The sequence below is a fragment of the Fusarium vanettenii genome (genome assembly GCF_000151355.1).
Source record: "Fusarium vanettenii 77-13-4 chromosome 3 genomic scaffold NECHAsca_2_chr3_3_0, whole genome shotgun sequence".
In the NCBI taxonomy this organism is placed as follows: domain Eukaryota; kingdom Fungi; phylum Ascomycota; class Sordariomycetes; order Hypocreales; family Nectriaceae; genus Fusarium; species Fusarium vanettenii.
The window spans coordinates 2482415-2495467 of NW_003315880.1; the positions used below are offsets into that span (position 1 = coordinate 2482415).

Sequence of the window (13053 nt, forward strand, 5' to 3'; positions counted from 1 at the left end):
ACAGGTGAGATCCTGGAAAGCAAGGACCTGCGTCTTGTAGAGTGGTCCCTTGCGGAGATAGTGATCCTGGAGGAGATGAGTTAAGGGTGACGACCTGTAGGATAGCTAACACGGAACGACGTATCGTCACTTGGTCGTGTTGGCCTATCGAAACAATGGCATCATGAACTATACGATGGGAAGTTGACGTTACCAGTTCTATTGTGTTCAGCACATGCCCAAATCCTTTTTTCAGTCAACTCACGACGTTTAACATTCTCTTCCATCGACGACACTCATTATTGCCACATTCGTTTCTATCTCTTCTTCTCGAACCATTCAGCTTCGCCCATTTGAATACAAACGCCAGAAGCTTCGTGTTCGACTATGATCTCGTTCATTGTGATCTTTGCTCTGCTCCTCGGCACCATCAGAACCTTCGCCCCCCGAGTTTCCAGGAACACTTCCACCAAGGCTGATACGACTTACTCGATTCTGAATCCCGTCGCTACGTGGGAACTGGCCAATCCGACCGAAGGTGCCGAGTGGCCTCCCCAGAGGACTCAAGAAGGTCAATCAAGTAATTGCAGGGACTGGCACAAGGTCGAGCATGGCGATACTTGCGAGTCGATCACTTCAAACTATGGAAACTGGAGAATGACTGTCAATGAATTGTAAGATCTTGCCCACAATACCACGCGCACAATGGAATTAGCTCACAGTAGCTAGCAAGAAATGGAACCCGGCGGTGTTGGACGACTGCTCAGGGCTCTTCATCGGGTGGTGGGTTTGCATCAACGCCCCCATGAAGCACACTGCCACAAAAACCATTGGCTTCCACCGCCCCAGCACGACAATCTCCATCCTTGATTATACGCAAAGGCCCAGTTCTACCACTGGCTGGGGCTGGACACCCTCCCCCACCCACGAGGGCGCCTCCAAGAGTTGCAAAGCATGGCACCAAGCCAAGGTGGTGAGAACATCCATGCCAGTTTGTATTGCGATGATGCGATGAAAACACACACTGACGGCATTGAAAGGGCGATACCTGTGACTCCATCACCAATAGGGGATACATCTCCAAGGAGGACTTTTATCGCTCGAACCCTGGAGTCGAGTCTCAGTGCGATGGTCTCGATCAGGGGTATTACTACTGCGCCGCCGCCCATATGCCCTGGGAGAAAGAGTTCCCCATGCCGTTGACAGTCACAACGGAGCCGACTACGGTACCTTCTGGACAGACAAAGCAGTGCAAAGCCTGGTACAAGGCGGCTCCTCACGAAGACTGTAATCTCATCGTGCTCATGTTTTATATGTTCTCTCTCGAGGACTTTGTCAGTTGGAATCCAAGCGTGGGCAAAGAATGCTCCAATGGCATCGTAGAGGATCAATGGTACTGCGTCGAAGTACCTGGTTCTCCAACCACGAGAACGGGTATAATACCTTCTCCTACACCTGTCCCGAAGGAGGACCAAACACAGAAAGTCATGGCCAAGAACTGCAATAAGACGTGGCAGGTAACCAAGTAAGTTGTCCTCAACCCTCAAAATGACAGTGAGTGGTATTCTGATGTGCACTTACAGGCATGATACGTGCGACAGCATCATGAAGCACATGGGGATCACCAAGGAGCAGTTCTTTGCGTGGAACCCAGCCGTTGGCGATGACAAGAAGCACACCTGTGACAATCTTAAGGTTCAATACTGGGTCTGCGTAGGAGTGCTACACACTGCAAGCAGGTTCGACAAGACCACTGCAACTTCTGTTCCTGCAGCCCCTACGTTTACCTCATGGCTGAATTCGACCACCCTTGGCTCTCGGAACACAACCGCAACCAAGACTGGTCTTCTAGATACGGCTTCTTCTGAGAGTCTGAAGAGCTCTCATCCAGACGCCACGTTTATAACCAAGACTAAGAGCTCTCTTAGAACATCAGACAGCACCCCTATGGCTGAGTATAGCGAAACCTCGGTCTCCAGAACCACAGAGATACAAGGATCCAAGCCTACTGAATTCAATCAGGGAGATACGACCGGTTCAAGCACATTGACGGCAGATCACACTACGACCGACTATGGCAAAACCGGCCGCGAAGATACGATTGTTTCAGCGACAGATTACACTCCTCCAAGGCATACCAAATCTACCCGACAAGGCACAACGCAGTTGAGCACTTTAACGGCGGAAATCAACGCCCCTGAGTGTACAATATCCTCCAATCCCTCGATGCAGTGGACTACTTCAAAGGTCTACACCAGTCGCGTGCTGACTTTTTACTCTTGTGCCCCTGAGGTGGAGACGTCCGACTGCCCAGATGGTCCTCACTTTACCACCGAGACCATTCTTATGTCCACAACTATCTGTCCTGTGACCAATATTGGTACGGGCTCCCAGCATACGCAGCCTGTCACTGACATCCTAGATGCCTCTACTGGCGTATACGTGCCGGTGTCCAACTCGACTCCGAACCCTATCCCGTCCCCCAGCGCACCAACTGTCAAGCATCCTAACACTACCGAAGCCATCGCTTCAACGCGGCCTTCGGCTGTGGTATCTGATGGCTTAGGTTGCCCAGCCCCTGTGGATACGCCTTTCCCCCATGAGGTAGGAAGAAGTATTGAATCTCATACTAAATCCTGTACTGATAAGACCTAGGATTGTATGGTCGGTGCCTGCAAGCGATTCTACCTTGTCCAAGAAGGTGACTATTGCACAAAAATTGCGAGGGGCGCCGGAATCAGCAACGAGTATGTGTCTCCTCTCATTTCTTCCTAGATGCATTCGCTAACCAAATGATTCCAAGTGACTTTTACGAGTGGAACCCCAGGGTGAGCCGAGACTGCTCTGATCTCTATCTTGGATACTGGTACTGCATCGGGACCACAGGTCCGGCGGCCCGCATCTCCTCTGCGTTCCCGGAGCCGACTTGGTGAAGATAGGCAAGAATGCAGAAGGATCGAGTAGAAGAGGCGCATCTTACGTGTACGGGTTAATTAGTCTGCCCCCTAAGGTGAGCAACCCGCCATCGTATACAAGATATCCATTGGCTCGGGCTCCCTTTCAGGTGGTTCATAGAATCCTATGAGATTCTCAAGTCAGTAAAGCGCGTCCATATCTCGCAATAGCCATCCAAAGCCGGAGCATTTCGAAGCTCGCGCCAGAGACGCTCAGCTTTGTGATAGCGCTGCGTTATTAAGACTTGCCAGGACTATTGCGAAGAACTAGAGCCCAATACCAGCCGGCTAGGGTGGACAGCAGAGCGTAAGTTTTATGAGGGCACTCCAAATGAGCACAAGTACACTACATCTCTGACAGGCGACACCATAAACTACAACAAAGACGAATGCCTCGGTTCATTCAAGCACATCGTACACGAGCGCGACAGGGAGGATGACGATAACCCACTGAGCTGGAAGCACGGCAATAATTAGCAGCGTGGCCAGTACGACTACCGACTCGATATTAAGCGGAAGAATCGACCCCAGAACCTCAAGGAGCCTTATGGCACAAGCCGAGGGAACAACCCCTTTTGGTATGCTGACTATACAATCTATGGTGAGCTGCAGATACTTCCCCCAGGAATGAGCTGATGCTGACTGAGACCTCTAGTTGCTGGCTTCTCTAGCTAGGACTACGGCAAGACGCTCCTCCCAAGCATCAAACACTGTCTTGGCGAAGGCGGCACGGAGTTCGAATTTGAGTACTTTAACGGGTCCAATCAGTTAGGGCAAGAGTGGCTGGCGATGTTCAATACACTCGGTCTTGTCAATAGTCGATTTCAAGGATAACAAGGTTGTGTTTGCGACGCATGGATTTACAAATAGCTGTAAAGGTGATAATTCCCAACATGTTGGTCATGTATGTTGAGTTAGTGTGGATACGTAGGAATTGAGAAGGATAATACTTGATGGTGTTGAATGCCCGATGTCAAGTTTTGGTCAAGTTTTGGTCAACGATATAGAAATTAATCCCCTGTAGAACAAGTGTGACATTGATGCAGAGTAAAATCTAATCCCATACTGACCTTCAGAGGATAATTATGCTCGAGTTGTGAGGGCATTGAGCAAGTTTGACTTTGACCTTTGGCTACCCGGGAGCGTGACGCTTAAACCTCGGCTAAGCGAGCTCTCACTCAACGCATCGCGTTCATCTACTCACTCTCACTCATTCATTCTCTTACATATGACATTAAAGATACCCCAAACGCTGATTGTAAACTAAACAAAGTCAACATTTTTATCTTCTCCATCAACAGACCTAATAACTTCCTCTTTTTTCCCTCTTTGCACTTCGGACCGGTACACAACACCCAGCTCAGCCCCTTTCAAGCCACCAACTCAACATCACAAGACAACCATCCACATCGTCAAAAGACTTGAGACACACTTATCCGAATTCTCCAAGACAACTGCTCCCACGAGCAAAATGGTGGCAACCGGAAAGGTTGCCCTACCGGAGCACTGGACCGAGCTTAGTGCGGCCCGGATACAGCGCAAGAGATGTGCCGACGATGTCGACGCCATCAAGAAAGCATGCCTAACGGAGTGCGGCCAGCGACACGTGGTGGATTGTGAGAAATGCTTCCCAAAGACCCTAGATCGCATGCGCGCTAGGTACTGCGAGGCTGAGGGCAGAGAGTGGTTCACGCAGCGAACGGCGTTCCTTAATGAGCTGGACACCTTATTCACAGACGTTAAGGACCACAAGATCGATCTCAGGTCTATCGAGGACAGAATCGAGGCGGAGAAGGAGGCCTGGTATCGATGGGTGCTCCGCATGTATCCTCAGTTTCTGTCCGCTGCCGACAGCGGTGCCGACCAGGATGAGTTGAGGGCCATGCTGGATGACCCGGACAGGTCGCGCGAAGAGCTTATTGAGAGGATCTGGGAGGGCGTTGGCAAGGTTTCAAACTGGTCTTCCGAAGTGGACACCATCACGCGCAATGTCGAGGAGGACAAGAACTACGGTGCAGATCTCAAACAGCGCTACATCGCATGGTTCTTTAAAGACAGATTGACCGGGGCGCTGCTCGAGCACGCGCAAAAGTACCTCGACGCGTACGAGTCGAGCGAGTCGATGACCATCGAGGAGGTCATCGACCGCATCTCGCAGGACCGCAAGGCGAGCCTCAGCTCGCAGCCACAGAGGGATAGCCATAGGAGACGGTTAGATGAGCTACGAAGGGCCAAGACGGCTTTTGAACATAAGCAGAACATGGCTAGGGCCCAGGCGAGCCAGACTCCCGTTGTGGCCGAGGAGCTTTACGACCTTCCGCCATGCGCAGTTTGTGGCGGAGCGGCGGACCAGAAGAACGTTCTCTCGTGCTCACTGTGTCAAGCTGTGACGCACCTGAGTGGCCAGAAGAAGTTGACGGTGTATTGTTCGGAGGAGTGTTTTAACAAGGGACACGTAAGTTGTCAAGTCTTCGTGTAGGGGTGATGCTGACCATAGCAGGAGGAACATATCGAGAAGGAACACGACTGTGACGCGGGAGAAAGATGTGTGCAAAACTACGACGAAGATACTGACATGTCGGACGGGGAATATCAGGCGGTTATTTGTAAGGACTGTGTTGAGCAGAAGGAAGCTTCACTATTCTGCACAGAGCGGTGCGCTGCGGTGAACCTACCCCGGCACATGGAAGATAAGCACGGAAAGACGGTCGTGGACGAGGTCAGGAAGTTGGCGGAGCCGCTGTCGGAGCTATTGGAGAAGAGGTTGAAGGAGAGTAATCCGGGGTTGAAGATTTCGCTGGCCGGATGATCTAGTTTTGCTATGGCAATATTGGACGAATATATGCTGAGATAGGCCCGAATACAGGACTTGCAAAGTACTGAATGTTAATTCTAATAGCTTTTACATACCATGTGAAGTCGAATATATGCTCACGGGGCTGGTGGGTCATGCCGGAATGCATGTGGTTGTGGAGCCGTCTATATCCGATCGTCTTCGGCGATTGAGGTCCCGTTCGGCTCCTCTTTACGCCGGCCGCTGGACCGCAAAACCTCCGTCATCAGCACCTCGGAGTCTTTTTTTCACCTTGTCGCATCCATAAAGAAGGGGTGAAACCTCTCCACGTGTCTATTCTCTCTTCTTCACGACGCAGAGCTCATCGATTGTCCGCTGTAGCCATTGCCTCCGTCATGGAGAGCGAATCTCCTGCCACCGCCGGCGGTGCTACCCCCGTGCGCAAGAGGATCTCTACAGCCTGTGAGGCGTGTCGCGTAACAAAGATCAAGTGTCAGCCGAGTGAGCAGCCTGGTGTCTGTCGCAAGTAGGTCTCCGTCGAGGTCTCTTGCTGAGGACTTCAATTGATGAATGTCAGATGTCTTGAGTCCAAGAAGGAATGCATATCACGAACTGGACCCCGGACACGCCGGAGGAGAACAAAATTGTAGGCTCACCACCACTCCCAAAGACTCGGGAACTCATAGTAATGGTCTTCAGCATCGTTGATGGCCATCAATCGCAATCTCAACCTCCTCCGCCACCAGCTCCGTCAAAGACCTTCACCATCGACTTTGACGTTCCCTCGCTGCCAGAGGTTGACGAGAACTTTGACGCCCTGCGCGACTCACACGCTCAAATGATAGATTCCATGTTTCCATCGGATCAAGAGTCGGATGCCCTCAGTGCCCCGGACTCGCCGCCTACAGGATTCCCGACGCCTGGCTCGTCTAACAACACGCACTCTATTCAGTCCCTACATGCAAAGCCCCAGTTCAACCTCGACTCGGCGGCATCCTTATTAGCTTCGTTTCGGGGCATGTTGGTACACTATCCCGTTGTTTCTCTCAAGCCTGAAGAGACGGTATCAAGTCTGGCCGCTTCTCGGCCGTTTGTTCTGCTAGCCATCCTCTCGGCGGCATCCGGATCGAGGACACTGCAGGGACATACTCTTTACGACGAGGAGTTTAGAAAAGTGTTAGGCCTAAAGTTTGTCGCTGGTGGAGAGAGAAGCATGGAATTGCTTCAGGGCATTCTAATATACTGCGCCTGGTAAGTATTCTCCAGGTCACAGAGTAATGCAAGACTCAACAGTCTAGGTACCCCTTCCACCTCCGCCCCAAGAACAAGCAAGCCTTCCAATACTACCGAATGGCTGGCGACCTCGTCCACGACCTCGACTTAGAGGAAGAATCCCCCGAGCTCATCACCACGCCGCCCGGCGCCATGACGGCAACGCAGCTCGACCGTCTGCGCGCCTACCTGGGCTACTACTACGCCGTGTCAAAGTACGTCCTCGGCCACCCACATACGCGGCCCTCCGTTGCTTACCATCCCAGCTACATGACGGCGTGGAAGAGGATGGACCAGCTGGCTTGCCCCTGGACGCCCTGGACGGCTACGTGCTGCGATGTGCTGCAGCGGTGCGCAGAGGCTGATGGGGATCTTGCGCTGTGTTATCTTGCGAGGTTGGCGAGCTCGACCAACACGGCCAACAAATCGATTCGAGATAATAATACGCATTCGGCGCAGCAGGTTCAGTTGCTTTTGTTGGGACTCGAGGCTCAGCATAGGGAACTGAAGGAGGCCATGTTGCCTCATATAGCCCGGTCAGGTAAGCGTCCCTACCCCTATATCTAGCTCAAACTTATACGTTTCAGCGCCCGTAAGACTGGCAGATCTCTTCTTCGACGTCTTTCTTCAAGGCGGCTCTGTGTTCTATTTAACCCGCAAGATCGCTCCCCCAGGTCTCGTCCACCCTCCTGCGTCCCGCCTCCGAAGCTGCGTCACCAACCTCCGTGTCTTGTTCGACTACCTCACCGACCTAGGACAGTCAGGCTTTATGCCATTCACCAGCGTCGACTGGACGAAATTTGTCCTTGCCGTCATTCTTGCTGTCCGCCTCTCGTTCCCCATGTCCGAGGTCAAAGACTGGGATCACGCCTGGGCGCGCGAGGAGTTGCGCTTCGAGGCCTTCCTCGAGACCATGTGTGACGGAGCAGACCTGACGCCAGTGAGCACAAGGGTAGACGTCCTTTCCGCGGGACGCGTCGTCTTGCGTGTCGTAAAAGAAAAGTACGACAGACGGGTCGCCATGCTCAACATGACGGCCTCGCACGGGAAGGGACCCGGCCCGCAGGGGTGTCCAATGTTTGACCGCAGCATGGAGCCGTACATTTCAGCGTGGGATACGGGGTTCGACATGAGCTCAGTGATGCCACCGCTTCCGTCGCTGCAGCAGCAGCAGCAGCAGCAGGAGCAGAGCCAGCAGGAAGGACAGCAGGCTGTGTTCCATGACCTGTGGGCGACCATGACCATGGGCTGGGCGAATGACGGTCTGATGGACGACCAGGATATCTAGCCAGTTGTCCCCCCTCTCAAAAAGTCTATCGGATAATCAAACCCAGTCCCTTGGGTACCCCATGCGGTCTACCTACGCCTGCTGCTACCGTCGCAGACGGATCGTTCGTTCCGGTACCGGATACTACGGGACCAACAACACCATCATATGTGATACCCAGCTGCATGAGATTTCCCCCACGATAACCTATTACTATCCTCAGGATCCTCAACTCGAAACGTATGATCCCACCAAGCTCAACAAGAAGAGAAAGAGTCGAATCACACAAAGTACGCCTTCGTCACAATGACACCAAACCTTCAACAGCCACTCCTCCGATGCATCTCTCTCAACCTAGAAATCACCACCCCTGCATCACAACCCCTGTGAAGCCCTCGCAACACACCCTCCCCTGAAGGCTGCCCACCCCTTGGCGGGCATCCCACATGACATGCCTGCCTCATTCCCTTGGCGCCCCGTCGTCGCACAACACCATGACTGGCATCATCAAAGTTGCCCCCCCCCGTCCATCCCACCCTCCGCCCGCCCCAGGCTCGGCCCGCGAACCTGGGTATAGTGCCTCTGAAGCCGTGTAACCACCTCCTCCCCGTCACCGGTTTCCGGAATGTGAAGGAACGGTGCGTGGCACAAGCGCTTCGGCTCGATGCGCCCCGATGCGATGCATTCCTTGTGCTACGACCCGAGGCACCAGATGAGATGGGCGAGGTGTCAAGCCACCCAATGCTACCCTGCCAACTCCTTCAACACTTTATGCTGTAACTCGCGTCAAAGAGGCTTACCGGTGATGTTGACAGACATGCACATGATGTCGTCGACATGACTTGATGCATTCACCACTTGCATATTCCTCCGAGGATATCATCGGCTCCAGAACGCTCTGTTGGAAATTACTACTCAACCATATCATCCTTGCTAAGGAGACCTAAGCATTTAAAATACACTGCAACCCCTCGCTACAAAAAGAGCTGTCCGCATCTCCAAGTAGGTATGGATGCATAAACATGCACCTGACCGACGTGCCCGGCGCCTCAGATATCACTGGCACCCTACTCCGAGGTCCTCGACAATAGCTAGTGCCCTACTTGCCGCCCTGCCACTTAGACCAGGTTCAAAAATCCGACTGCCAAGGCAACTCAAGGCCCGAAAGGTCAACTTGCATTTATCCCTTTGCCAAGCGGGGGGCCGTTGGAGTGGGAGTAGTTGATATACCAATGTTAGATATGAGTCTGCTCAACAAGTCAGGGCAACGAGACCCATCCAACCTTGGAAGGGACAGCTTATGGAATCCAGTGTAGATACGAAGAACATGTCACTGACAGGAGGTATCTGTTTTATACCAAAAACAATGCTTCCTTTGATGTCTGCTACTTGGGCAGGTAATAGAGACTAACAAGTCGCCTCTACCAACCAATGCAATAGCTCTATATAATTGAAACCAAAGCCGCAACCGATGTGAGAAGAAATGACTTCGAGGAGGGACCCAATCTATCCGTGAAAGGCTTTCAACGCCCCTGGATATCGCTGAAGTAGGTCGGAAACCCCCTCCAAGACAACATGAACAGAACCAAACAATCCACCGCAGCAATGCAAGACAAGACAGATAGAGAAAGAGAAACGCCATAATCTGCATAACCTTCTTGCGCTGCCAAACACCCATATCATCCAATCCGAGTCCAATCCCATCCTATCCTATCCTATCCTGTCTTGTTTCTTCCAGAGATATCATGAACCTGACAGCACCCAGCCCTTGCCTTTCATTGTCCCATAAACGCATGCATAAACCATTCCTGCAACATCTTTCAAGAGAATGATCCAACGCCGTCCGGTGCTGGTTGCCCAGGAATGAAAGGAAAGCCTGCTCCATATAGAGGCGACCTGCTTGGGTTCCCCATGGTTGTCGGGGCTTGTGTGTTGAATCCATGTTCTCGTGTACTCGTTCGTTCCCATGACCGTTCCCTCCCTTGAATGCAATGTGACGCGGGACGGCCGCTCCTATTTCTTCCCATGCTCTGCCAATCCCACCATTTCCATATCATGCCAGAAAACTCCAATCTTTGACCAAGTGAGACGAGTTCGGGCAATCCAGCCCCTCCTCATGCCCTTCTTCCGCGCCCTAGTTTGTTGTTGTGCTTTGAGACGAGTACGCTTTTCCCCCGTCGATTTTTGGTTTTTGGATCTTTCCCCCAATGTCCATGCCAGAGACAAATGCAACTCGAAAGAACTCCAATGAATAGAACCAGATGCGTAACTCTAGCAGGTGGCGAGTTCAGGCGTCTATGCATTCCCTTTGCCTGCCGCAAGCACCGAGCCCAACCAAATGAATATGTGTAGCCGGCCCCCCACATGACGAGTCCCAAGCCGAGCGTCCAGTCTCTCGCAATAACGGAATGTGTCGTACTTCTGCTGTAGGCGAGACCGATGGCGCCAGAATTAGACACCCAACTGCCAGTGCGCCTTGCTCGATAGTGACAGAAAACGCCAAGAAGCTTCAAATCCGATGTATCCATGATAAACCAAGAGAAAACGCCATTTATGAATAATGCAGAGAGACCGAGAGCAGACCGGCTTGGTCTTGTCCAAACCAATCCAAAAGTAACGCTGAAGGGGAATCATTCAATGTAAAAACAACGCAAACATGCAAATAATACTCCGTACCATGGTGAATCGTGAATGTCGAAAACAAAACAAGGGGCAAAATAAGCATAGGCTTGAGCCCTTCATCAAACATAAAACAACCGCTCCTACCTTCTCGGGTTGAATGGATGCGACATTTTGGCCAGCATGGCCGACTTTGAGCCGTTGACACCATTGATTAGGCTGACGTCGCTGACGTCGGCGCCAGATTGACCGTTGCTGAACCCATAGATCGAGTTGGTACCGTTGACGGAGTTGAGATTGCTCAGATCTGGGCTAGAGTGACCGTTGTACCCATACATCGAGTTGGCTCCGTTGACGGCTCTGGGCTCATAGCCGTTGTACCCATATATCGGGTTGACCCCGTTGACATGGTTCATACCGCTGGACTCGATACCAACATGGCCATTGTATGAATACATCGGGTTCGCCCCGTTGAGTCCGTTGGGCTGACCACCAGCATGGCCATTGTACGCATACATCGTGGCATTGCGGTTGAAATTGCCCGAGTTCGGAAATCCTGCGCCTTGGGGGCCCCCCTGTGAGCCCCCTGGCCCATAATGCTGCTGACGGCCGCCCCCTAGACCGGGGGGAGCAGCGAGTCCCGGAGGAGGCCTGTGAGCTGTTGCGAAGCCGTTGACTGAAGCAGACATGGCTGCGTTCATTCCGCCTGGTGCACCACCGTTTACGTGATTAGGATTCGGGTTTGATCGCACACCGAGGGGGTTTTTGGAAAAGCTCAATCGAATTCCACCCTTGGTGCTGTTGTGGAGTGGGTGCCCATAGAGATCGTGCAACGCTTTGGTGGCGAACGATACCTCTTCAAACTCGACGAAACACATTGGCCCGTTCGCCTTGGTACGGAAACAGAGACGTTTGTATCCACGTTGCTTAATGAAGAGGGCCTTAAGCTCTTCTTCTGAGGTGTCGGCAGGGAGGTTGCCAACGTAAAGAGTATTGCAAGGGGGATTCTGATCGGCGGGATTGACTGGTGGGAAGTGCGGCCTATGCTGTGGTGGGCTCATGGTTTGAAACGACTGTGGTGACATGACACCCATATGCGGAGGCAGAGACGATGGTCCCGATGGTGTCGTGTTCTTGGTGTTGATCGAAAGTCCACTCATGGCTTGGACAGGAATAGCCGGGTCTGTTTTTCTCCTTGGCCCATCAGTGTACTCGGCGTAAGCAATGGGGTCCTTCAAGATAACGTTTGTATCCTCGTCGTCACCAGAATCGTTGGCAATTAGCGTCTTTCCTGATATCCGGCCGCGCTCCGTAACATGGTTGCCGATTGGCGATTGGGGAGAGAAGAGGTTCTGGTAAACGATGCTCGTGTCTGGGTTTGGCAGTTCGTGCCCAGTATATATGCCATTCGGCGGAGGTGGGAGGGTCTCGGCTGGGGAAAAGACACCGTTGATGCGCGAAAGTTGCCTAGGTCCGGATGTTGAAGAGGATGGGGTAGCAGATGGCGTCAAAGTCGAGGCATTTGAAGACGTCTCGGTTGAATATTGTCGTGAAGACCCTGGGCTATTCGAAGGCAGTAGCTCAACAATCAACTCGGCATCTTCGGCGACTGTGCGCCCATGTAGCATCTTCTGCGCTTCGTATGCACCCCCTGCGGATCGGAATTGCAAGACTGCTGAGATGAAGCCGGGATCCTTGGACTGATCGTGGGGGAGTAGCTCGATATCTACTAGTTGTTGGGAGAAGACAGCCATGAGTCGCACCGAGTCCTTCGAGGTATTGAGGGGCAAGCGGCGGATCAAGACGGGATACAAGGGCGAGGTCGGGCGAGGGAAGTGGGCAATCGCAGATCGAGGCGCGTCGCGCATACTGGATGCATAGAATGACGACGGTGTCACAGACTGGAAGTAGCTCAAGGTTGTCGACTGTCCAGAAGCGCTAGACAGGCCGAATGACGAGGCCAGAGTCATGGCGGAATCGGCGGGGGTGTTCGCAGATGGGTAGGCTGCTGAGAAGGGAGTCGCGCGGCTGGGCTGGCCGGTCGTTGGAGACGCAGCTGTTGTCGCGCCGGATAGTTCTGTCATCGCCCGATATGCGGTTGCATGCGCTGGAACAGAATCTAATTCGCTGGTGGTGGAGGATCTGGGGTCAAGCGGATGCGACGATCG

General features: G+C 52.7%; 2 protein-coding genes across 2 annotated transcripts; one reads left to right on the plus strand and one right to left on the minus strand.

Annotated features, from left to right (window-relative positions):
• Positions 1–4404: 4404 nt before the first annotated feature.
• Positions 4405–8287, plus strand: NECHADRAFT_35531 (uncharacterized protein; the record flags this gene model as incomplete). The annotated part of the gene is made up of 5 exons (XM_003052678.1): positions 4405–5388; positions 5434–5707; positions 6324–6978; positions 7026–7540; positions 7587–8287. 5 exons carry the CDS (start codon positions 4405–4407, stop codon positions 8285–8287), a joined length of 3129 nt encoding a protein of 1042 aa, XP_003052724.1.
• A 2741-nt stretch (positions 8288–11028) lies between these two features.
• Positions 11029–12753, minus strand: NECHADRAFT_67581 (uncharacterized protein; the record flags this gene model as incomplete). The annotated part of the gene is made up of 1 exon (XM_003053171.1): positions 11029–12753. The coding sequence occupies one exon, from the start codon at positions 12751–12753 to the stop codon at positions 11029–11031; it is 1725 nt and encodes a 574-aa protein (XP_003053217.1).
• Positions 12754–13053: the final 300 nt, after the last annotated feature.